The 27,477-nt window shown below is 39.0% G+C and overlaps 1 protein-coding gene across 1 annotated transcript; it reads left to right on the forward strand.

Moving 5' to 3' along the window:
• The first annotated feature begins 6,195 nt into the window (after positions 1-6,195).
• Positions 6,196-15,656, forward strand: sat1a.1 (spermidine/spermine N1-acetyltransferase 1a, duplicate 1). Its single transcript, XM_081365945.1, has 6 exons — positions 6,196-6,437; positions 6,723-6,774; positions 8,347-8,430; positions 10,833-10,934; positions 11,014-11,054; positions 14,719-15,656. Exons 1-6 carry the CDS (start codon positions 6,372-6,374, stop codon positions 14,887-14,889), a joined length of 516 nt encoding a protein of 171 aa, XP_081222071.1. The 5' UTR covers positions 6,196-6,371; the 3' UTR covers positions 14,890-15,656.
• The last annotated feature ends 11,821 nt before the right edge of the window (positions 15,657-27,477 follow it).

The raw sequence follows: 27,477 nt of genomic DNA on the forward strand, positions 1-27,477 counted from the left end.
CATAAACCTTTGTTAATGTTGGTTAATAAATATTAACGTTCATGTGCATTAACTAATGTTAACCGATACAATTTTGGATCTTGAAAATATTAGCAAATGGTAAGATTAATATTAACATGAACTAAGATTAATAAATGCGAAAGAAGTATTATTAGTTTGTTAGGTATTTTTTTTAAATAGAAGTACAATGTAAAAACATGTATGTACACTAAGTATATTGTATCAAATTATTAATTTCAATGTAAGTACATAGAACTTAAAGCCACTTAATATAAAGTGGAACCAAATCATTAGCCATGGAAACTGGTCAAAGGTGTGGGAGTCCTGATAGAAACACATGCATTGATCAGATGTGTCTGACACTAGAGGGGGATATGGTGCAGTTTTTGAAGCACTCAACCATCAATCAGTCCTGTCATTAAAGGAGTTTCTCTGAAATGAAAGTAAATCATCAGTGATGCTTTGCTGCTGCTGTAATTGCAATACATTCCAATTGAATTGAGACTGAATTTATTAGAGTTAAATGACTGAATAAGAAACATTTGATTATTTTTAAAGGGGTCATGACATGGATTTTTGTATTATTTTATATATTTATTGAGGTTCACTTATAATGTAGTAATTGTATAATATCGCATATATATATAGATTTCTTTTCTGACCCTCTGTCTGAAATGATCAGTTTTTATCTCTTTCTCCGCCCTTGACGGAATTTTACGGCTTAGCATGTTTTCACATTTTTTATACAGGGTGTGCTATTACACATCTTCTGAAAACACAGGTGAAGAAGAAGCAGAATCAAGCGATATCATGTGCTAACAGATGCATAATGTAAAATTTTGCGATCATCAATATATAAATCAAAACTGAATGAAATGTGGAGCCAGGACGAGCTACAGGACAGTGAAGCTTTGGGGGTGTTGATGGACTCGATCTACTCCATCTGTGCGTTGATCATCATTCTGAATCCCATCCAGACTCGGTCTATGACAAAAATGCTAAATGAAGTTAGAATAAAACATATGTTTGTTTGTTTTTTTAAAGAGGGTATGGTCTTTCTTTTAATATATAGCGTGTTCAGATATATTTAGACATCAAAATATTCTGGGAGCCATGAAGTTTGTCAAAACAATAAAAAATGCTGGCGGTGGCTGAACACTTTTTTTTTTTAAGCACTGGCAGGGAAAGAGTTTAGGCGCGGCTCCTTTAAGGCTTCTTAAACCCTGTTCAGACGGGACTAACTTTACCAGGGTAGATGGAGTAATGTAATTTTACCACAGGACGTCTGTAATATTAATGGCCAATTCGCACGGGGTAAGAGATCTCAGTAAAACTAGCAGAAGTGGGAGGGGTGTGGGTGGCTGTCGTTATGTGCGTATTGCCTTGCTTCCTGATATCACGTGCGCATATAGCACACATATATATAACACATAGCCTAACCTATATTTATATATATATATATATATATATATATATATATATATATATATATATATATAAAACCTTTATGTCCGGTCAAACGATGTATTAATTAACTTCAGATTGGATTATGTTGGTAAAAGGCACTAAGATGTTTCGTGCCTCTAACAAGTGCTGTCGATCTTCTTTCTGATCTGAATGGTGTGTGTGAAACACTTGAGTTTTGCCACAGACTCATCCCAGCGTCTAGAACGCAACTGATGCTTTTTCAAGCGTCTCCATACTTGGAAAAACTGCGGAAAACTACTTTTAAACAGGAAATGATGAAATATTTACGTGCATATTTACAGCGGGTCTATTCGCAGGGGATTACCTGAGGTCATTTTTCCAGACCTTTTTACTGAAGGTAGAAGCCGCCGTAATCTTTACTGACATTGTCCGTGATGATCACTGAGATGCACATTCAGACGGGACTAAAATCACAGAGAAGCTCTGGAGATAATGACTTTACCCCTCCTCTCCATGTTACACTAGTCCTGTCCGAATAGGCTCTATGCACGAACGCTGCTGACATATTTCCGGTAGGATCTCAGCCGGCGTCTTTACTTCCGGATAGCGCATTCTATAGATGGGTTTCCGTTTCGCGAATTACCCATTATCCTCTGCGGCGCGCCGCCATGTTGTGTGTCAAAGCTGTCAGTAAGCCACTGTGCTGCATTAATAGAAAGCCAGTTAATATAAAGTATTTTTGACTCTTTTGTGTTGAGATAACGATGACAAATTCCTCCAAACCTGGCGACAAGGTGAAGGTTATTTACAGGGACACAGACGATGTTTGCCAGGCAAGATATGATGAGAAATTGAGTTATATCGATGGAAAGGATCCTTACACAATGTCGAAAGAGGACTGGTTATGTAAGTTAGGCTAATCCTGCGGCGTACCCCGATATTCAGGAAATGGACATTGCCAAGTATCTCATCCACACTGTTAGTGCGTACACTTTTGACGAATTAAGAGGAAGAAAGTCTCTGGAAGCATACAATTATTTTGTTAGAATGTGCGAGTTAAATTTTTATATGGTCGCATTTGTGCGAGTGCATGTCATGTACTACTCAGTTAAATTCACGCATGAATTCTCCTGCATTGAACTTGTTTTAGCGCTCGCCAAAATGAATTTTTGTCCCGCCAAAGTCTTATTTGATCGGTGAGTAATGTAGATGAACTGGGCGCATGTTTAACTGAAAGAACAAGCAGAGAGAGAGAGAGAGAGCCGGTCGCGCGCGTGCATTCTCTCTCTCTCTTCGGAGCCAGGCGAATGTGTAAACAAAACTTCACCGTCTCCAAACTAAGCGCTGTCTTGCTCTCTCTCCCTCGTGGAAATGTTAGTCTGGAGCCCTGCATTGGCGGTTCACATCGCTGTAGCCAGGCGGCTGATATCTGCACAGCCTTTATTATACGGTACATTTAGACTCAGTGTCAAGACAACACCATCTGGGTAAAAAAAAACAACAACACAACGCTCCGAACTAATTTAGTGTAGGAGAGAGATGGAGAGCAGAGGCACGGAGCGATGTGCTCCAGGTGTAGCCTCTGGCTCGACCAGCTGATGTGGCCACAGAGAAAGTGATGAAGGTGGACAATCGTCAGAGTGTGCTTCTGCCCAACCAACACCTCTCAAGGGCTGTGTCGATAGTAGCCGCCTGGGTACAGCGATTTGACAGCCGATGAGAGCTAACGTTAGCGCATTTAGCTAGCCCATCTTGGAAATGATTAGATAAAGTGTCACATCTCCAGAGCACAAAACCTCTAAATGTTCACAAGAGCAGCACTGAACATTAACTCCAGCCAAACGGAGAATAATCGGATGATTTTTATGTTCAGAATAATAACGATTCAGGATATTATCATGTTCCGTAACACACACGCTTGACCCACTTGACACACAAGATGGCGCCGTAAGGAGTTGCGGGAGAAATGTGACGTCATCGGAAACCTATCTATAGGACAATTCACTTTAATAAAATTAATTTTCTCAGAAACGGAGACAACGATTTTAGAAACTGATTCGCTAGTCGGATTTCGCGTGATATGAGAGAATACTCACCCTTAAAGTTGTCGATGTAGCTCGAAATTTTTAATTTAAAGAACTTCTCTTTCTTACTCATATTTGTGACAGTTAACTGCCTCACAATATTGTTAACATCATTCACGTTAACCGCTGGAAGTTCTTGCAAACAGAGAGTGTAATTTGCCATTATCTCCACCTAATGCAAAAACGGCTTCTGACGCAGCACTGGATGTAACTGGGCGGGCTGAGACAAAACGCGGAAGCGATCGTGCATAGAGCCTATAGGGCTTTAGTAAACACCACTGTTATGATTGGCTCATTGCAGAAGAAACATTATCAATGCCACTCACTATTGCAGGAGTGAAACATTATCCATATAAAACAGAGGCGCAAACAAACTATTCGCCAATGTCATATGCAAATAAATGTAGGCCTGCCTGTGTGACATCATAGATCCTGCAATATCCAAACAAGCCATTTTTGGAGCTTGATTAAACAAATGCTTTGTTTATGGAGGACGTTTTAAGCTATGAATCTTGTTTTAATGGTATAAAAACCTCTTATATCTCGCAAGATCAAGGCCAATTTGATTTCTCATGTCATGACCCCTTTAAGGAAAGGCCTGTATTAGTGAAACATGCGCATGCGCAGTAATGTCACACTGTTAAAGACTAGATAAGGCTGTTATTGACCCCGTCCCAGACAGATGCTAAGGCTAAAGTGCAAACATAACTGCCAGACAATAAAGTTATGTTAAATCTTAACGTTAAGCGCATGCAGTTTTGCTGCAATTTCAGTATTATGAACTCTATAATAGAAGTGGACTAGTGCTTTAGAATAGATTATTATTTTAAGTATGTACTCTGTGATGTATATATTTGGGTTTCCATGGTCAGAAAATCTGGAATTTTCAGGAAGTTGCAAAGGCCAAATAGATAAAATCAATAAACTCATAAAAGTCTTGGATATTTCTATAATGTATATCATTTTTTCCCAGTGTGATCGAGAATTGTATTGAACACATTTTTTGCAATAAATTGAATATTTAAAGTTATAAAGTGTTAAAAAACTTCCTCCATTAAGCACAAATGACTATATAAGTCGTGGATATTCATTGGTCATGAGGTGCAGGAACCCTCTAATACTAATAATGTTGGGGAAATAAGCTATAGCTTAAGACTAAACTATATCTTGTAGTGTTTGAGTGGCATTTCAGACCTCATGCATTCATGGACGAGACGTACTGCAAACAAACTGCTGAATTTGTATCCAAATAGTTTGTCTTTTGTTTTTGCAGCACAATTTATATATACAATAATACTCCATTATGAATGTCAAAATAGCCAGAACAAATAGAGCAGTGTCTTTGTAACACGATGGCTGTGGAAAATTGCTCCCAGACCTGATTTTACTTCAGACTGTGTTTTGGTTTATGCAGCAAAGGTCAATCACATGTTTGGGTCAAAGGTGTAATGCGAAAATTTTCCACGAAAAATACTGGCAGTGTCATGTGTCAGGAACAATGGAAAAATCCGCATATGAAGTTACTCAGTGCAGGAAATTCTGTTGTAATATTAGTCGTTAAATGCATTAATACGTCATCCAGTTGCATGTGCAAACATTTTTCCATCGTCACACCCGTTTATTTTTAAGATCTTTTGAGGAAAGCGTATCAGAAAGAATTCTCCAGAAACACTTCCTGACAATCAGCATTAACTGTGATATCACTGAAGATGATGTTAATAATATAAAATAAATGTTTTTCTGTAGCAAACCAACCGTAAGTCAGGTTGTGTTGAAAACACACAAGAGCAAATCATGGCAAAACACTCCACCAACCTCCTCATGCACATTAGCCCTGATTTATTAAAACTTTGCATATATAAAATCATGTGCAAACCTGACTTAACGCACACTGATCTATTTATAGTGTTTTTATTAGGATATAAATGGGTTTTTATAAGCTTTTGCAGATTTCCCTCAACCATCATTTATATTCATGATGTGCTTTTGGTTATAAATATGAATCATGTTTAAACCTATTTTGTTTTGTGAATTTTAGAAAAATGTTTTAATAAATAAAAATGCAAGTATGCATTGACTTTCTAGGTTTTGAATTTAATTTGTATTACTTTTATTGACTGATATTTGACTTTGTGATCAGACTATCCACTTGTTGATTAGCAAAAGTGTTAATTGTTTATTGCTGATTTTTGAGTAAATATTGTGTAAAATAAGTGTTTATTTTAATGCACATTTAATTTTTCTGACATTATTAGTGTATTATTATGGATATACTGACCAGTCTGCTCTCTAGATATGGCTTGACAATTTTTACATATAGGCCTATCTGCAATAAATAATATAATTGTCAAATATGAAATGTCTACATCTGGCTGTATGTGCAATTTTAATTAAGTTAAATTAAATTAGTGCAATTGTTTAGATTGCACAAACAAATGAATTGGTACACTTTATTAGGTTAACCAGGATTGTTATGTATTACATGACCTGTATAAATATATTGATTGCATGTTCATAAACTGGAGATTATCTTTCCAGAATGGTAAACATTAACCCATATTGCTTTGAGTGAACAAACAAGCCCCAGTTTTCAGGAAGAACCAGTTTATGTTACACTGGGAGTGGCCTGAAAGTTTCCGTCCCCTTTGAGCATCAATAAAAGAAGGAACCGTCCCGACTGTGAACACAACTGAACCATTATCACCAGAACAGCCTCTGGATGCCTTTCCAAGCGAGAGAGAGCCGATCTCTGACCTGTAGCTGAGGGCAACCCTCTGAGAAGCGGATGAAGAAACAAATCTTACTACTTTTCACATACAGAGGACTAGTGAGCAAAGGAAAAAAGAGTAAAAGAAGAAAATGGCCAATTTTATATTACGGAAAGCCGAGCCCAACGACGTGTCTGACATACTGCGACTCATAAAGGTGATCAATTCAGTTTTAAACCTGACTGATGCTGTGTTAATACAAGATACTGACGATAAAGATGTGTTTGTGAGCTCAAATGTGATGTTGAGATCTGAAGAGTTTCAGCACTAGTCGATTAATCGCATCTAACATCAAAGTTTGCAAATATATAATGTGTGTGTGTGTGTATACACAAACTTTTATGTTAGATGTGATTAATCGCGATTAATCGATTTGACAGCACTAGTAGTTAGTAATCCTAACTTCATCATTTTTAACCTGAATATGTATCTTTTGTATTAGGAACTGGCAAAATTTGAGGAAATGGAAGATCAAGTTATTCTGACTGAAAAAGGTAAGTACACTGACTGTCAGAAGTCTGGAATAATTAAGATTTTTTAAATGTGTCTTCTGCTCACCAAGGCTGCATTTATTTAATGAAAATACAGTAAAGACTGTAATATGGTAAAACATTACAATTAATGATTTCTGAAGGATCATGTGACACTGAAGACTAGAGTAAGGATGCTGAAAATTCAGCTTTGATCACAGGAATAAATTACATTTTACAATATATTCACATAGAAAACTGCTATATTAAATTGTAATAATATTTCAAATTTTTACTGTGTTTTTGAGCAGAAGTGAGCTGAAGAGACTTCTTTTTAAAGCTTTTTGTTATTCCAGCTTTTGAACGGCAGTGTAAATGCAATAACATTTCAGAGTAGGGCTGAAACGATTAGTCGACATTGTCGACAACGTCGACAATAAAAAATTGTCGACAAATATCTTTGTTGTCGAGTAGTCGTTTGATCCCACGTGACCTAATGTAAGGGCCTGCAATATCGCGATTTGACCGCTACGGCGCTGTAGCGCTAGAGTGTAATGCAGCCGTTACAAATGCTATTGCGGTAGAAGAAAACACAGCGCGAATTATGACGGAGTGCAAACGAATCCGAACTAGCTAACTTAGGTGTGTGAAAGTTTCACAAAACTTCAAACCAAGAATGCTGTCGTGTGCAATACATGCAAGGCGTAACTTGCTTTTCACGGGAGCACAACATGAATGTTAAAGCACTTAAAGAGGAAAAACCCGGCACGAGACGAGCCGGTGAGAGGTGAATGTTCTCCAGCTGGAGCTAACGTAAATAACTAGCAGTAAATCTCTTTTTAGAGAATGCAATACTACTAATAATAGCAATAATATTAACAATAATAATATAATTACAGTAATGTGATGATTATTTTTGCATAGAATAAAGCTTGATCGAGCTTAGGATTCAGGGCTGTTTTTATTATTGTAACTATTAGTTATTACAGTCTTATCACTTGCCTGTATTTTGTTCCATATTCATGAAGACTTACAAAAGAGATGTTATGAAGAATATCATGTCTGTTGATTTTTTATACTGTAAATTAAAAGGTGAATGAGAATGTCTCTGTCAGCTCAGCTGTCAATTTTTTTTTTAAATTGTGTTCTTATAATAATTGTTTGCAGTTTAAGTTTGTCTGTAATGCAGCTGATAATTTTTTTTGTTCATTTTTTTTATTGAAAGAGAACCGAATATTTAACCAATGCTTTTTGCATTTGTGTGTGATTTGAGTTGGACAGAAATCTGAAAACTTAAAGAGAATGACCTGTTTAGTTGACTCAAAGTTCATTAAACCAACCATTTCAAAAGCTGAAGTGATTTTCTTTTTTTATATTATAGTTAGAATATGTATAACTCAGTGTTTTAACAAATTGAAAAGGCTGAATAATCGTTCCAAACTTACTGATTAGTCGGCGAAATAATCGACGATTAGTCGATTAATCGTTCTAATAATCGTTAGATTAATCGATTATCAAAATAATCGTTTGTTGCAGCCCTATTTCAGAGTTTGCAGCTTCTGTTACGGTCTTGTAATTGCTGTTTTGCTCCTGTAGATCTCCTGGAGGACGGTTTCGGAGATCATCCCTTCTATCACTGTATAGTGGCTGAAGTGCCTAAACAGCACCAGAGCGCCGACGGTAAGACTGAGCCTGGACAAACTCTGCGTTTCAATGCACTTTGTGTTGTGTTGTTGTTCTGCTTTTCTTTTTTTTTTTCTTTTTTTTCCCCAAATCAGGTTGAAGTGAGCACATCAGGAGTGTGTTAAACTCTCACGGACGCTCGGGTTACCAAAAGGGTTTCTGTGCATAATGACGCAAAACAGTGTTTGGTAACACTTTGCATTGCAGTGCCCATGTTACGTATTAGTTCACCCAAAAATGAGATTTTAGGAACATTATAATTATGCACACTCCCAAAAATTATTTTCGTACTCAATATTCCAGTGCAAAACTACTAATTATTTAAACATTCTTAAATTATTAAAGATATTAAGTCTTATTTTTTTTCTTGAATAAGTGAGTTTATGCTTAAAACAAGAACAAATTTAGGGTCAGAACAATAAACGAATTCAAATAGAACACAATTTTATTTTTTTCCTGACCTTTTTGGCAGATATTTGTTCTTTTGCTAAATTTTTTCAGAAAACAAGACTTGTTATCTTAAGTCATTTTGCTTCTCAAATGCATCTTGTTTAGATATTTGAACTGGAAAACGAGTCAAAAATGCATAATTTTTTGTAGTGCAACAACTTAAATTTGGGTCTGTTTCTACCATTTGACTTGGATTATACTACATGTATAGTTTATAATGGGATTTTGTCTTTTTTTGAAGCTGTTGAAAAGAGTTGCATGTAAAATTTGGTTTAGATTGACATGAGGGTGAGTAAATAAGGCCAGAGTTTCTTGTTTGGGTGAACTCGCCTATTAATTGAAGCAACACTGTAACATGAGCACTGGAATATAAAGTGTCTTTTTTGTGCATCTGAACATTCAACAAAGAATTTCAGTTGTTTGACAATTGCCAAGAACGCTTATCCAATCCCCCTCTGTAATTTATTGTCTTCAGGCTACAGTCTCTTGCTTCGCCATGTACATTGCCCGTGGCGTGTACATGGATGGGCGGGGAGGTAACTGAAAGATCGGTTACAATAGTGTAACATATACAATAAACCAGAGGTAAGGCCCATAACAGCTGGGACGTCACCAGCCTTACACACACAACAATATGCCCAAAACTAACAACTTTCTTTCAGATGGATCATATGGATTTGTTACCATACTCACACCTAGGGATGGGAATTGCAAGGAATGATCGATTCCATTAATGAATCTTTTAGTAATTCCGAGGAGGAACTAATGGGCAAATGTTTGGGAAACTATTCTAATTGCCATGATATTTTATTTTATAACTATATTCCATCTACATCTGTGGAAGAATGAACGTCATGATAGTCTTTTTAGCGTGTTTTGATTCCCAACCCTACTCTACTGCACTGCAAAAAAATATATATTTTCTTAATCAGTATTTTTGTCTCGTTTTTCTGGTATATATATATATATATATATATATATATATATATATATATATATATATATATATATCTTAACAATATATATCTTAATATATCTTAACAAATTAAAATTGTTTACTTGAGAAGCAAAATGGCTTAAGATATTAACATTCAGTACTCTTTCAGAAGATGTGTAATAGCGCCCCCTACCGTATAACAGGGAAAACATGGATTGCCGGAAGATTCTGTCAATGGCGGGGAAATATTTAAGCATAAACGTACAAAATTTTTCAGGAAACAAGAAGTTATAACATTTAGCTTCTCAAGTAAATCTATCTTGATTTAAGGGTACGTTTACACGACAATGACGTCCTAAAATGGAAAAGTTTTTCCTTTGTGTTTTACGTTTACAGAAGGCCTCGTTGTCAAAACGAACTCCGTTCACACGGATCTGCGGAAATGGCTAAAAAAACGCTGTATTATTCATGCCAGGTCAATAGATGGCGATGCCACTTTGTAAAGAAACATTACGCGCATATAGACTGAACACGTTATACACATGCACAATTTCCAAGCATTCACAAATTTACGCTTTAGTAGTTTAATTGTGACAATAACGGTATCGGTTTCAAAAACATGCGTTTTCAGGCCCACAAAACACCGTTGTTTTTATATAAACATTTATATATATGTTTGCACGACACGACATATATATATTTGTACGGGAAAACAAAAAATACTAAGGAAAATAATTTTTTGCAGTGTGGTATAAATGTTCAAATCAACACAATAAAAGTGAAAAGAAAAAGTGAAGTGACAGATTAATCAAAAAATTGACACCTGGGATGACGTGACTGTGGTGACTGTGAGAGTTGTGATGCCAATAATCCCACCCGAAATTAATTTCAGCAAATCGCAAACCAACAGCGCTTGTCTCCGTGTAAAATCAGTCTTATCTGTGATTTTGAAGTTGCTACAAAATGCATTCTCTTCCTGCAAACAATAGAGTGATTGAACCTTTTTTTCCAGGTCATGTGATCGTTGGCTTTGCCATGTATTATTTCACCTATGACCCCTGGATTGGAAAACTGCTCTACTTGGAGGACTTCTATGTCATGAAGGAGTATCGGGGTATGAATGTGACCGTATGCATTTGGGAAATCAAATGGTCAGATTTATGATGTAACACTTTTCCTTCTGCTCAAATTAGGCTTTGGGATCGGTTCTGAAATCCTGAAGAAACTGAGTGAGGTAATTTCCTTTATAACACCTAAAGATCAACCGCATCTATTTCTGTGAGCTGTTCCTGTGTGTTGCTAGAGTGCATAGTTATCCTTGTGAAACAGAAGTGCGCTTAATTGTGCACTTGTAGTGTACTTCAAATCTTACAAGTGTAATTAGGGGCCAAGCACAGAATGTGCGTAGGCACCTATTGTATCTGTTGGCGTTGTGCAATTCGGCACACTGATAGAGGACAGTCTGAACAGTCACCATAGCAAATTTGGAGTCTCCAAACCCATTCCTCTAGCGCCACCAACTGTCCAAATTTGCACTCATGTTTATGCTAATAACCCTTGAATCACAAGGGCTAGAAACAAAATTCTTTTTTCCTCTGATTCCTGAGCTCAAGCCGATTCGATTGCATCCTATGACGTAATTTTCCGTCATGGAAAGTTTTCCGCCATTTTGAATTTTCCGAAAAACCTACTTTTTCGAACTCCTCCTAGGCCGTTGCTCCAATTTCCACGAAAATTTAACCAGATCATCTCCAGACCATGCTGACAAAAAGTTATGGAATTCATGTTAATTCGTGAAACCGTTCTCAAATACCACGCAAACAAATTTTACGTAGCGCTTGCGAAAACAGACTCAAGCCTGTATCTCCTCAACACTTTATCATATTCAGACCAAACTTGGTACATATCATCACAAGCATGACCTGAGGCAACATGCTGTGTTTCGGCTCAGTGCTACCTACTGGTCCGGAGATATGAAAAATGGCTGTTTTTGCTTATAACTTCTGAATAGTTTGTCCAAACCATTTGTCATAAAAGTGGTCTCGTTAGATTCAGGGCGTCATGCTGAGTCAAATGATATTCAATTTTACTATATTGGCCATTTTGGCTGTCGGCCATTTTGAATTATGTGCTAAAATGCTGTATTTTATGAATGCATGAACGTATCGTTACGAAACTCAGTATGGGTCATCAGCACGATGCCATGAAGGAGCGTGAGAAGTTTTGAACCAGCATCACCTAGTGGTCAAAAGTTATAACAAAATTTACAAAAAGGCTAATCACTTTTGAATACATCCGGCTATTGAAATGCCACTGGTCTTAATAGATTCCTTGGGTCACGCCGAGAACATAGATACCAAGTTTTCCTTATTTGGCCGAACTTCCTGTCGGCCATCTTGATTTTCATTCAAAACCTACTTTTTCGAACTCCTCCTAGACCGTATGTCCGATTTTCACCAAAATTGAATCGTATCATCTCCAGACTGTGCCGACCTAAAAGTTATGGATTTCGTGTCGATAGACGAAACCGTTTTTGTATAGCGCAGCAGCAAATTTGAGGCATGATGACAAAAAGACTATTCAGGCTTTATCTCTGCAATGCCTTGACATATTGACGCCAAACTTTGCTCATTGTTGCAGCTGGTCTGACACGTCTTGTCTTGTTCTGCTTGGCCCCGATAATTGCTGCTTGCAGCTATATTTTTTTTAATTGTACTTGAAGATAATATAATTTAAATGAAATAAAGGGCCACTTAAATGTACTTAAAGAGAGTACACACTTTTAGAAGTGCACTTTGCAATAGTTTGTTATTTTATTTACTTTGCATTTTAATTCATTATGTTTTAATAATCTATTGTTGTTCTTTAAAGAAGTGCACTTGATTTGATGTGTTGACTAATACACTGAAGCACATGTAAAGTAAAACTATCATTTTAACTGTAGTGTGTTATTTGATATTATTTCAACATCGTCATTACAAATGGGAAATTGCAAATTAGTTTATAAAGTATATTTTAGTTTACCATAAATGCTAGTCAGTACATTTTAACAATATTTCAAAAACAGTAGAAATAATTATTATGAAATCGCATATTAAGATGTGCTTACGTGGGTCAAAAAAAGCACAACCAATAAAGTTCAACCAATTGCATTAAATATAAATTTAAACTAGTGTTGTCAAATCGATTAATCGCGATTAATCACACCTAACATAAAAGTTTGTAAATATGTAATATATATATATATATATATATATATATGTATATATATATATATATATATGTATATATATACACTCACCTAAAGGATTATTAGGAACACCTGTTCAATTTCTCATTAATGCAATTATCTAATCAACCAATCACATGGCAGTTGCTTCAATGCATTTAGGGGTGTGGTCCTGGTCAGGACAATCTCCTAAACTCCAAACTGAATGTCAGAATGGGAAAGAAAGGTGATTTAAGCAATTTTGAGCATGGCATGGTTGTTGGTGCCAGACGGGCCGGTCTGAGTATTTCACAATCTGCTCAGTTACTGGGATTTTCACGCACAACCATTTCTAGGGTTTACAAAGAATGGTGTGAAAAGGGAAAAACATCCAGTATGCGGCAGTCCTGTGGGCGAAAATGCCTTGTTGATGCTAGAGGTCAGAGGAGAATGGGCCGACTGATTCAAGCTGATAGAAGAGCAACTTTGACTGAAATAACCACTCGTTACAACCAAGGTATGCAGCAAAGCATTTGTGAAGCCACAACACGCACAACCTTGAGGCGGATGGGCTACAACAGCAGAAGACCCCACCGGGTACCACTCATCTCCACTACAAATAGGAAAAAGAGGCTACAATTTGCACAAGCTCACTAAAATTGGACAGTTGAAGACTGGAAAAATGTTGCCTGGTCTGATGAGTCTCGATTTCTGTTGAGACATTCAGATGGTAGAGTCAGAATTTGGCGTAAACAGAATGAGAAAATGGATCCATCATGCCTTGTTACCACTGTGCAGGCTGGTGGTGGTGGTGTAATGGTGTGGGGGATGTTTTATTGGCACACTTTAGGCCCCTTAGTGCCAATTGGGCATCGTTTAAATGCCACGGCCTACCTGAGCATTGTTTCTGACCATGTCCATCCCTTTATGACCACCATGTACCCATCCTCTGATGGCTACTTCCAGCAGGATAATGCACCATGTCACAAAGCTTGAATCATTTCAAATTGGTTTCTTGAACATGACAATGAGTTCACTGTACTAAAATGGCCCCCACAGTCACCAGATCTCAACCCAATAGAGCATCTTTGGGATGTGGTGGACCGGGAGCTTCGTGCCCTGGATGTGCATCCCACAAATCTCCATCAACTACAGATGCTATCCTATCAATATGGGTCAACATTTCTAAAGAATGCTTTCAGCACCTTGTTGAATCAATGCCACGTAGAATTAAGGCAGTTCTGAAGGCGAAAGGGGGTCAAACACAGTATTAGTATGGTGTTCCTAATAATCCTTTAGGTGAGTGTGTGTGTATATATATATATATATATATATATATATATATATATATATATATATATATATATATATATATATATGTATATATGTATATGTGTGTAAAACTTCACTAAAATATACTTAAGTGTTATTTTGATTGAAACTTGCATAAACTAATTTGCCATTTTCACATTTGTAATGACGATGTTGAAATAATATCAAATATTATGATATTATGACTTTCTCCGTAAAAGTATACTAAGTGTAATTCTTTTCCACAAGTGTACCAAAGCTCAAAGTCTACAATAATTATACCCAGGTTAATGATCTAACATTATACAGCCTCTCCAATCTTCCTCATGGCAGTATATCTTGTACTAAATCAGTGTTCCCAATCATTGGTTTCCTGCAGACGGCGGTCAGGACTCGGTGTAGTAGTATGCACTTCATCGTGGCGGAGTGGAACAAGCCCTCCATCGACTTCTACAAGCGGCGTGGGGCGTCAGATCTGTCTCTGGAGGAAGGGTGGAGGCTCTTCAAGATCGACAAGCAGAACCTCCTCAAGATGACCAGCGAGGAGTGAACCGGATGAAGTGTTTCTGTTTAGTCTATAGGTGCGTCCCAAATCAAGTACTTGTGCACTATTCTACGCCATTTTGTGGAATAAATAGTGCGAGTTGTTCGCACTATTCTAAAAAGAATGGATCATGCACTTGTTTAACCGAAAAAACAAAGTGTTTTGAACGTTGGACACTTCATGCACTCGACTGTCGCAGCTTTAATTACGTAGCGGATGGGGGAGGAGCTATCAGACGCTGATGTTGAAAGACAAAATACATTCATTAAGTTCATATACTACACCGTTGAGTACATAGTGCATAAGTATATAGTGTATAGTGCGTCATTTGGGACACAGCTAGAGATTGACCCTGTGGTGGACAAACCTTCAAGTTCAAATGGCATTTTGAAGCATTCAGGGTGTGATTTTTTTTTTTTTTTTTTTTACATCCAAAACCTCTGACTCTTACCCATAACTCTATATGGAATTATATACCCATAATTCTATACATCCTCTTTATATGTCTTTGTGTTTTTTGTATGACAAGTATAAAAAGGCTAACAAAAGTTCTATCTTTAGATGTGTAATTTTTAAAAGATGACTGAGATTATATTCTTGTTTTGACGTAAAGAGATACATGATTATTTTTCCTTTTGTGATTTAATAATGCATGCATCAGGGACTTACACTGCAATGTAATGATGTTTATATAGACATGTCATATTTACTTCTTTGTACACTTCATCTTAAATTATACTAAGGGGAAAAAAATAAAAAAAAGTTTCTCTTTATTCACCACATCTTTTCTTTTTTATATATTTATGAGATCTAATGCTTCCCCATTTTATACTTCGAAACTCTACAATTCCATCCCAAAAGATTAAGGCACAGACACTACAGGCAAAACCATTGTTTTGTTTTTGTTTTTTCATGCACTGGTGAATTTTAAGATTTTGTCTATTCTGCTTCATTAAGATATCTTGTTTCAGGCGAGGGGAAATAAAATAGCCAACACATTTAAAGGCACAATATGCAAGAATTTTGCATTAAAATATCCCATAATCTCAAGGCCAGTGTTATATATTTTGTTAAGTTGATTACTTACAATATCCCAAATGTTTCCAACTATTTTTAAATCGTGAGAAAATTGCGATTTTAACCAAGGAAACGGGGCGTTAGAGCAGGGGGGAGATGGGAGTCGCCAGTCAATTGCGTCATATCCGCGTTACCCTTGGTTTCCGCTCGTACTGCGTGGAGTCCTGGACAAATGCGGAAGTTGTAGTTGTAGCGTCTATCAAGCAACAAACGTTAGCTTGTTTCTTGCAGTCGTTATGGAACACAATTATTCTTTACCGATTGCAGCTGGTTCTGTCGACAAAGCATGCTTAATTTTATATTTTCCAAATGTAGCATTCTGTAATAGTTATGTTTATGTAAGGGAAGAATTATTGCTTTAGATTTGTGTTTAGTTTATTGGCATTGTTTATCACGTCTGGTGTTTATGGCCATGTAAATAAATATACAGTAGCATGTGTTATACATAAAGATTAATCAGTATTTTGGCAAATGATGTGGGTATGTTTGAATGTACTTTTACAACAAATGTTTAGAACACGTAAAACTGCGCCGCGTTATCACAGCAATGAATTCGACATACAGTAACCTCTATGATAACCGATTTAGTATTAAACCTTACTTTTCTTGCGGTTAATTCATTTTAATGAAACAAAAGTGTGATGAGGTTCAAGAGTCAGGAAGGAAGAAGACAGGGATCGGCGTGACTGGGACTCGTCCTTTATTAAAATAAAGCAAAACAAACAAAAGTCGTGCCCAACGCGCATTCACCGTGGCAACCGCGACGGCACAAAACAGTTCAAAAATGAGAGTTCGGATCCACCGGTTTTCTTTCTCTGCGTCCAATTTTCTCTTCAGTCTCTCTCTCGTTCCAGCGCGCGGCTCATAAGCGATCTCTCCATGCGGATGTTCATCATTTGCGCTTGACCTACTTGCGTCCCGCTCGTCTCTTCTCTCTCCCATTACAGACCGCGCTGAACCACGCCCCCCTCGCCACAAAAAGCATGTCATTATAAAAATAGAACTTAGCCTCATCCATGAACATGATTTTTCGATTCCCGTCTGACTGATTTACATCCACGGTGGAGTTTAAAACGACAGTTCCCATCGTTCCACGCTCCTTCACATCGTCATCAAGCTACGCCGTTGTTGTTGTTTGGATGTAGCGCCCTCTAGCGGCAAAAAAAATCTTGCATATTGTAGCTTTAAGTACTTAGTGTTCTTTATCTGTACATTTCAATTAGAATCCATATCTTTAAAGGCTGTGAGTTTGAGTCAGAAATCTCCTCTTTGCAGCTTTACACACGCCAAACTTTGCAGTTTTATTCCTATCGCTGCTTGATCGCTGATCGATTGCTCCTGTCTGCCTCGCTGCCTGCTGTGAGTTTGTTTGCTTCGGTGCTGTAAGCTCCGTCTTAGCCTCGTATTTCTTTCTGTTTTGAACCATCATTTACTATCATTTCTAGTTGTTTATACTACTAAATACAGCTTACCCAACATCTCAGATTAACCTGACATCGCTAGCTTCCGTTATTATTAGCACAACACGCTAGTAATTCGCTAGCCTGTTAACGCGCCCGCTCAGTTATTTATTTATTTATTTTTCTCTCGCGCACCCGCACCTTTGAGTTCATAAAAAGCCCAGGGGCCTCATTTATAAAACTCGGCGTAGGATTTGCATCAGAAGTGGCGTACGGATGAAACATAGGACGTGCGTACGCACAGAAATATTCGGATTTATAAAACCGTGCGCACGCACATCCTACGCAGTTTTCCCTTAATAAATCACAATCAATTCTAAATGTAGCGCAGCTTTTGCGGCTTCATGTCACGCCCATAGTTGTCCATAAATAGTCCGTGAAACGCCCAGAATTAATATTCATCGATTGCGAAATCATGGCAAACACAGAGGAAAACCAAGAAACGTAACTTCACTCACGTCATTACGCATTGTGACGGCATCATGCCATTTTATTACCATCCATTTGATTGCATCTGACAAGCTACAGATGTGTTATGAGGATGAATTGCATAACATGCCAATATTATTGCAGAACATATTTCACTTTTCTTTTTGCAAATATGTGTTAATTTGAATTTCTGTTGTAATCTTCGTTTGATTTTGTTTGTTTTACACTGCAGATCGATCAAATGGCTGTTCGTGTAGGCTGTTAATTGTAAAACTTGCTTTGTGAAGTCTTCACATTATTATGAGAGGCAGTAGGCCTATTGCCATTTCTTTTACACAACGGTCTACAGTTTCACACACTTTCACGTGTTTTTGTGCGTACGCCTGGGTCAGACCTTGCGTGAAGGACCGCACATTTTCCCGTCAAGTTCGCTTTTTATAAATACCAATTATTGCGTAGAGAGCGGCGTACGCCTTCTTTTGTGCGTACGCAACGTTTATAAATGAGGCCCCAGGTGAGTAAGAATCAGTAAACAAACTCGGTGAGTAATGTCTTGTCCTGTTATTGTCACCTGCACTTCATGTCACATGTTTAGCATAGCCTTCTCTGTCTGCAATATAGGATTTATATAGCCCCTTTAACACAGAGATTCCGGAAAATACACGGATAAAGTGACCCAGGATTTGACCCAGGTTCGTTTGATTTTGGTTCATTCACACTGCCAGTGATTTTACGGAATCAGAGAGTGCGTTCACACACAACCCGTATAAATCCCGTACAGACACGTGACATCGATGTGACTTGTAATGTCTCAGCAGTGTCTTAAGTTTGCTTATGAGCTGTGATTTCTCTCTCGAGAAACCACGCTTGTGCATTTTCTTTTTCTCACATTCGATCATAAATTTGCGCATTACGTACCGTTTCACAGCTGGCGAACGATCCCGGCTTCAGCGGCATCACTACGACATGGCTTTATTACGGCTTTTGTTCACACAGCGCGCGTTCCGGGGCTGAACACGGCAATGTTACTAGGTCCCCAACCCGTCATCGATGCCGGCATCAATCCCGGGTCGTGTTTGCGTTCACACAGAAGGCGTTCTGGCAATTTCATGGCAATTTGCCGGGATCATCGTGCTGTGTGAAAGGGGCTTATGTGATAAATGCAAGGAGATAGTCAGGCTGACGGAGAAGATTTCAGAACTAGTGACACGCATCCAAACTTTAATTGAGGATAGTAAGAGTGCTAGAGCTTTAGATACTGCTTTGGATGCGCCTAGCATAGTTAACTCTTTACATGATTCGGTTCCGGTTGAATTAGTGCCTGCGCAGCCAGGCAAATGGGTGACAGTGAAGGGATCGCTCTAGTTGCGGATCAAAAAAACACTCTTCCGTTCCGATTACCATAACACAGGGTTCCCGCGGGGTCTTAAAAAGTCTTAAATTCTGAACTTTATAAGTCCTATAGGTAAGTCCTATAGGTTGTTCCAGAAAAAAGTTTGACACAACTACTTCCTCTTACATATAATGTTCTCACTGCATTGATAAAATAATTATTAAAGTCAAAGAAATGTAATAAAAATGAAATTATTGCTAACTGTATCGAAGGCTTTTTGGAAGTCTAAAAACATAATTAGAGCAGGATCCAGAACCTAATCAGGATAATCAATCAAATCAAGAACTAACCTTACATTGTTTGATATGTGTCGTCCCTTCATAAATCCTGACTGGCACTAATCAATCAAATCATCCAGGCCATATTTTAGTCGTTTTGCCAGAACAGATGCCAAAATTTTATAGTCGTTATTTAATAATGTGATTGGGCGCCAGTTATCAATCAAAAGAGTGTCTTTATGGGATTTTGGTACTAGAGTAATAACACCCTCTCTCATTGATGGAGGAAAACATCCATTGACAAATGATTCTTCATACACTGCCAATAACAATTCAGATAAAGGGTCACAAAACGTTTTATATAGCTCTGAAGTCAACCCATCAGATTTGTTATTTTTCAAGTAATTAATGCCTTCATTAACTTCTTCCAATGATATATTTTTTGAACATATAGAATTAAAATCATTACTAACAGTTTTTATTGAAGTAATAGAATTTAGAAAGGGTCAATAGCATTAGGATCCTTTTCATACAATTTACCAAAAAATGTTGTTATATGGGATATATTTGGAATTAAAATACCCATAGAGACCTAGAGATTGGCATGGTTTTATTTCAGTTAGCCTAATAGCTGGTTTGATTTGCATTGAGAGATGATCTTATGGAAAGTACTCCATGCAAATCTCTAGGTATGGTGAAGGCTATGTGATGATGTGGGGCTATCTTAATTCCAAAGGCCAAGGGAACTTTATCAGGATGTATAGTATCCTGGATCCATGAAGTAACTGGCCTTTAAAAATAAAAATCTGCCTGCCTCTATGGGAATTTAACATAGGGGTGTCCAGACTTATGCACCCTGTATTTTAAGGAAGAACATTTATTTATTTACGATACATTATTCATTCACAAAGAAAATTGGTGTCCTTAAAGGTTGGAAGGTTAATTAAAGGTTAATTTAAGCGCACTCTGAAAAACACCCAATGAAGGAGAAGATTTTACAGACAGAGGAAGGTCATTCCAGAGCCTAGGAACTGCAACAGAGAACGCCCGATCACCTTTACATTTTAAAGGAGCAATTGATCATTTGAGCGCAGAGATCTACTGGATTGACAGCGACTCATTAAATCAGTAACATACTCTGGTGCTAGCCCATGCAGAGACTTAAAAATATACAACAACGCTTTGTATTGAATTCTTTATCGTATGGGTAACCAATGTATTTTGATTAACACAGGAGTAATACGCTCTCTCTTCTTAGTACCCATTAAAAGTCTGGCAGCTGAGTTCTGAACAATCTGCAAACGGGAGAGAGAAGCCTGACTCACACCCAGATACAACACATTACAATAATCCAAACGGGATGACACAAGGGCATGAACAACCTTCTCCATATCTTGAAAGAGAGGATAGATTTCAATTTAGATATCGATCTAAGATGGAAAAAACTATTCTTAACAACAGCATTGATTTGCCGGTCAAATTTAAGCTCAGAGTCAAAAATGAAACCAAGGTTTCTCACGCTAGACAGTTTTTTCCCAGGAAACAACCCCAGGCAGTCATCCTCCACACACCCCTGATTTCCAAATAAAATCATCTCGGTCTTATCCTCATTTAATTGGATAACGTTATTCGCCAACCAGTACTTAACCTTGGTCAAACAAGCATGGAGAGACTGAATGGCACATTTATGCCCATATTTCAGTGGTAAATAAATTTGAGAATCATCCGCATACAGATGATACTGAATCCCAAATTTCTCAAAATAGAGCCTAGAGGGTAGCCTGGGTTTCCCCATGCTGCCTTGCGCGCAGCTCGATTTTATTCACGCTGCTAGGCAGCCTGGACACCATGGACCAGATTTTCCCCTCAAAAAGGGAACCAATCACAGAACGGGGAGGGAGCAGCAAGACGATGACGACGTCTATGCGACACACCGAAGCAGTTTGTTTATATCTATGGATCCAACATGGCAGCAGACGCGAAGTTACCTTTCGATGCAGCCTTAGATAGTGTTCTAAGTAGTTTAGAACGCAAGTTTATTTCGTCTTCTTCCTCGTCGAGTTTCTGTCGCTCTACATACGTCATCTGGTATAATTGAAACGATTGGCTATGAGCTATGTACAGGCGCATTTTCGTAACAGCTCTGGGCATTCGTAAACCACGCCTCAAATACGAGAAAATGAACGTGGTTCCCAGACCACGTCTCAATGAGACGAGGTCTGACGTTAGCCAGGCTACCTAGAGGGAGCATATAAAGGGAAAATAAAATTGGTCCCAGTATAGAGCCCTGTGGAACCCCACACACAAGAGGGGCAACAGTAGAAGAATAATCCCCTGAAAAAGTCCTATCCTTCAAATAGGAAGAGAACCATTTCAGGGCTACGGCCTGAATACCAACCTGATCCCTAAGCCGATCAATGAGAATATTATGATCAACTGTATCAAATGCAGCTGTAAGATCTAACAAAAGAAGAACAACACGGTTTCCAGAATCAACACCTCGTAACATGTCATTAGAGACCCTCAAAAGAGCAGACTCTGTACTATGACCAGCTCTAAAACCTGATTGGAATCTATCGAAAATGTTATTCCTCATTAAAAAGTCATTAAGCTGTACATTCACAATTTTTTTCCAGTATAAAAGGCAATTTCGAAATGGGGCGAAAATGACTCAAGTCAAAGGGGTCTAAGCCATTTTTTTTTTTTTTTTTTTTTTTTTTTGAGAAGGGGCTGCATGCTTAAAACTAACCGGAACAACACCAGATGACAAACTAATATTCATAATAGACAGAATGATTGGGCCAGTGGAGTCAAGTACCTGCTTAGAGAAGAAGGAAACACATCACCAGGAGACCTGGTAGGCTTCATATGAGCAATTATATCGTTAAGCTGCTGCAGAGGTGTAAAAACAGGTGTAAAACTGGTCAATTGATTAGGAGGGTCAACAGAAGCAATAAAGTCACTGCTAACAGATGAAATCTGAGATCTAATTCCATCAATCTTACCAATGAAAAAGTTTAAGAACTCTTCACACAGTTCAGTCAGCTTGACATATTTAAATCTGCATATGATATTTTAACCTTTATAAAGGGCATTTTCCCCTAATTGTTTTAAATATATGCTTCATCTTTCAATTTAAATTCTTAAATTTGATCAATAAATATAATAATAAGATAACATAGGGCTGTTACCAATCAATTTAAATAATTTACACTGAAAAATGACAACTGCATTAAATAATGTTTTAAGATTGTGTAACACTACTGTTAAAGGCGCATAAATCAGCAAGACCTGGTGTAATGATGAGGCAAGGACAAAGCGGAGAGAGAATCCACATGCAAGCACTAATGAAACAAACAGGTAATCGAGGGCAAACAACAGAAGATGGAACTCAGGACAGGAACAAGGAAAAGTTAACAGCAAACAGCTACAACGACCGACAAACAACAACTGAAGCACAGAGGTTTAAATACACAGGCAAACAAGCTAAACAAGATAACAAGGGGGTGTGGCTAATAAGAAACACCTGGGGAGAATAATCAACATAATGGGGAACTGCTAACATGGCTTCCAGACACTCCCCAGGAAAGAATAGTCCAGGAGGGTTGTGGAGCAGAGGCGGACCCGGGGGCGGGACGGAGGGCCAGGACCATGGAGCGAGAGAGGACCTGGAGACTGCGGTAGGACAGGAGGCCAGGGCGGAGCAGGCAGTTCGGGTGGCCAGGGTGGACCAGACAGTTCGGGTTGCCAGGGCAAACCAGACAGTTTGGGTGGCCAGGGTGGACCAGACAGTTCCGGAGGCCATGGCGGCACACTGCCCCACCCCAAAAACATTTTTCTTGAGGGCAGATTTTTTTTATGGGATTCTGCTCAGGAACAGACTCCGGCCCGGGAACAGGAACAGACACCGGCTCGGGAACAGAAACAGACACTGGATCGGGAACAGAAACAGACAGCATGACGGCGGCCATCTTGTCCGGGGACACTGGCTCGGGGGCGGCCATCTTGTCTGGAGACACTGGCTCGGCGGAGGGCATCTTGTCCGGAGACACTGGCTCAGCGGTGGCCATCTTGTCCGGAGACACTGGATCGGCAGACGTGACGTGAAGTGTCTCTGGAACGGCAGACGTGAAGCGTCTCTGGATCAGCAGCTTTTCTCTGGTATTTCTACAGAAACTATAATTTGTGTCACGGTGCCTCCAAAAATGTAGCCTAAACTATACACAAATTTGTGTACACATTAACCTTGATTAAATAAAATGCTACTTCATTATTTGTTATGGGCTGTTTGCTTCCTACAACAATACGGTAATCAAATTACTGGATGAACATATAGAATGAAACAAATACAAAAGTAGTAACAAATAGAGACTTATTTATTTTACCTCAAAACAAAAACCTTAAACGTAAAAATAAAATATCCCCTTCTTTTTAGAAATAAATAAAATGAAACCACCTTTTCTTTTTTTGGTGTTGAACACAGAGCAAGGAAAATAAAACCGTCTCAGGTTGATAATACTCTGACTCTTCTTGGTCCTTGAATCCCGAGAAATAATAGAGAAACACTATAGTCCTTGCCGGCGAAACATAAATGACGGCTGCTATGATGATCAGAGCAGACTTAACGCATTTAATCTTTAAATACAGAGAAAAACGTTCCAGTTGTCACATTATATATATATATATATATATATATATATATATATATATATATATATATATATATATATATATATAAATCAATCAATACAATCAATCTCTCGAGGCATACGCCACAGGTTTCCACTCTGTGTCTGTTTGCCGCTGGAGAAGAACGGCGCCCATCCCATATGAGGAAGAGTCAGCGGAGACAAGCGTTTCAGCGTTAGGGTCATACAATGCAAGCCCTGGGGGTGTCGTCAGTTCTTCTTTGATGTTATCGAAGGCCTGCTGTTGTTGCGGCCCCCAGGCCCACATACTGGACTTTCTCAGCAGGTCTCTGAGTGGTCACGTTCTCTCAGCCAAGTGAGGCAGGAACTTCCCCAGGTGGTTTGTCATCCCCAGGAAGCGTCTCACTTCGCTGACGTTACTGGGTGCTGGCATGGCTTTTACAGCGCTCACTTTATCAGGATCAGCGCTGACGCCTGATGCCTCAATGACCTGCCCCAGGAACTTTATCCTGTTCTTGGAAAACTCACACTTGTCGTTGAGCGTCACTCCCGCCTCCTGCAGTCGTGACAGTACTCTCCACAGTCTCTCATCATGCTCCGTCTGTGTGGCTCCCCAAATGAGCACATCATCCATTTGACACAGAACACCCACCAGGCCCTCCAGGATGCCTGACATGCGCTTCTGGAAGTGTTCTGGTGCTGACGAGATCCCAAAGCACAGGCGATTGTAACAATACCGCCCGAATGGAGTTATGAAAGTGGTTAGCAGAGATGACTCCTTGGACAGTGGAATCTGCCAAAAGCCTGCGTTGGCATCTAGCTTTGAAAACACTTTGGCCCCAGCATGCTGTCCTAAAGTGTGTTCAACTGAGGGGAGGGGGTGCTTCTCTCTCATAACTGATTTGTTCAGCTCTGTGAGATCGGTGCATATTCTCACCTTGCCTGTGCGTTTCGGCACCACCACCTCCACCTTTGAGATAACTCCCTGCTGCTCCATACGGTCCAGCTCCTCTCTAACCTTTGGCAGGAGTGGGAGGGAGATGCGCCTGGGAGTTGAGAGGGAGAAAGGCTGAGCGCCTGGTTTCAGTACTATGTTTTACTCGCCCTCCATTTTTCCTAATCCACAGATAAGCTTTGGGAACTCCCTTTTTACTGTCTCTTTGGAGTCCAGGCTAATGTTATTTATTCTGGCGACCAACTGCAGTGCCACTGCAGCAAGTGGTGTGCCACCTAGCAGTGGTGTGCACAGCCCCTCCACAACATATATGTGACCTTGGATCACAAAACCAGTCTTATGTTGCACGGGTATATTTGTGGCAATAGCCAACAAAACATTGTATGGGTCAAAATTATAGATTTTTCTTTTATGCCAAAAATCATGAGGATATTAAGTAAAGATCATGTTCCATGAAGATATTTTGTAAATTTCCCACCTTAAATATATAAAACATTTATTTTTGTGAATGGATGCAGCACAATCGCCAATAGAAATGGACAACTTTAAAGGTGATTTTCTCAATATTTCGATTTTTCTGTACCCTCAGATTCCAGATTTTCAAATATTTGTATCTCTGCCAAATATTGTCCTATCCTAACAAACATCAAACATCAATGGAAAGATTATGTATTCAGCTTTCAGATGATGTATAAATCTCAATTTAAAAAAAAAATACCCATAAGACTGGTTTTGTGGTCCAGGGTCACATATTTCCTCTTTAGTACTTTTACTGGTCTTACTTAGAGTGGCTGTGAACTTGCCCTTCACATTCAGACGAGTCCCTCCTGGTCCCAGCAGAACCCTCGTTGGCCTCTCCAGCCTGCTGAACTGGCCCTGGTTATACAGCATTTCAGGTATAGCGGTGACATCTGCGCCAGTGTCAATTTTAAAGCGTGCATTGAGATTCTCCACATGTATGTCTGTCATCCATGGGCTGCCATTTGCGTCCGCTGACAGTGAACCCAGAAATGCAACTTCCTCACCAGTGTCCTCAACCACTGTGGCTACATGCATTTCACACATTCTTTTGGTTTTGCACACTCTGGCGTAATGTCCCTTTTTTCTGCAGTTATTGCATATTACCTCCCTAGCTGGACATTGTTGTAGGCTATGCCATCTTGAATCACCACATCTTCTACATTGTGTCTGTCTTTCCTTCTGTGTTTTATCTGTTTGCTTGTGTTGCGGCTTGGGTTGCTTTGAACGTGCGCTATTGCGCTACCGCAATTGGAGATATCTGCTTTAAAGTTCATTTTTAGCATTTCCTGTTGCTTCTTTACCTGCTTGCTTTGTCGAACTCTGTTAATTGCTTTCTCTAGAGTCAGTTCAGGATCGAGTTGTAGCTGTTCTGACAAGCGTTTATCTCTCAGACCCACAACAAGTCTATCTCTCACCATTTCGTCATGCAGAGCCCCGTATCCGCAGTGCAGCGCTGTGTGAAAGCTGTCAGCCGACTCACCCATCTCTTGCTGCCTCTGGTTAAACTTTGCCCTCTCGAAGATCACATTTCTGCGTGTTACAAAGTGAGCATCCAACTTCCTCTTAACTGTGTCGTACTCACTCACTTCCTCTGGGCTGAGGTGCAGGGAAACCAGTATATCCTCTGCCTCCTCCCCCATTGTGTAAATCAGTGCATTCACTTGATTCGCTTGTGTCTCCAATCCAGATGCGATGCGGAATCTGTCGAAGCGTTTAATCCACTTAGTCCAGTCTTCGGCTTTGAATGTGAACTTCTCTGGTGGACAAACTTGAAACTGACTCATGTCGCCGTCTGTGAGCTCGCTAGCATTAGCGTTAGCCCCACACTTTCGGTAATCGGCGAAGAGAGAGAAAAAAAAAACTTGCCGGCGTCCTGTGTAATCTCTTATTTGTAGACGTCCGTTAAGATAAAGTTTTTGCTTCTGACACCATGTTATGTGGTTTATAGGTACACCATAGGGTTGCCACCCGTCCCTTAAAATACGCAATCGTCACGTATTTGAGAACAAAATAGCGCGTCCCGTTTTGAATCTATAGACCCCTTCACGGTCGACGTCACAGGAAAATTCTAAGTTCGAAGTGCGCATGTCGGGGTCAGAAAGTTCATTCCATCCCATTGAATTGTGTGTTAACCAGAGAATTTCTCGTCAAGAAAAAATGCCTACTTGTTGCGTCGTGGACTGTGAAAATCACACCAGTTGTGGAGTCAAATTTTTCAAGATTCCTGCAGGATCTCATCCGTTAAAAAAAAAATAGACGACATTTGTTCAGATCTATTTTTTTTACAGTCTATGGTTCAGATAGATACTGCTATCTGCTAAGTAGCATAACACAGGTCACAATTAATTCCAGATATCGAACTTCACCTAACTATTAAACCAGTCTACAGTTT

The sequence above is a fragment of the Scardinius erythrophthalmus genome (genome assembly GCF_964197995.2).
Source record: "Scardinius erythrophthalmus genome assembly, chromosome: 5".
Lineage (NCBI taxonomy): Eukaryota > Metazoa > Chordata > Actinopteri > Cypriniformes > Leuciscidae > Scardinius > Scardinius erythrophthalmus.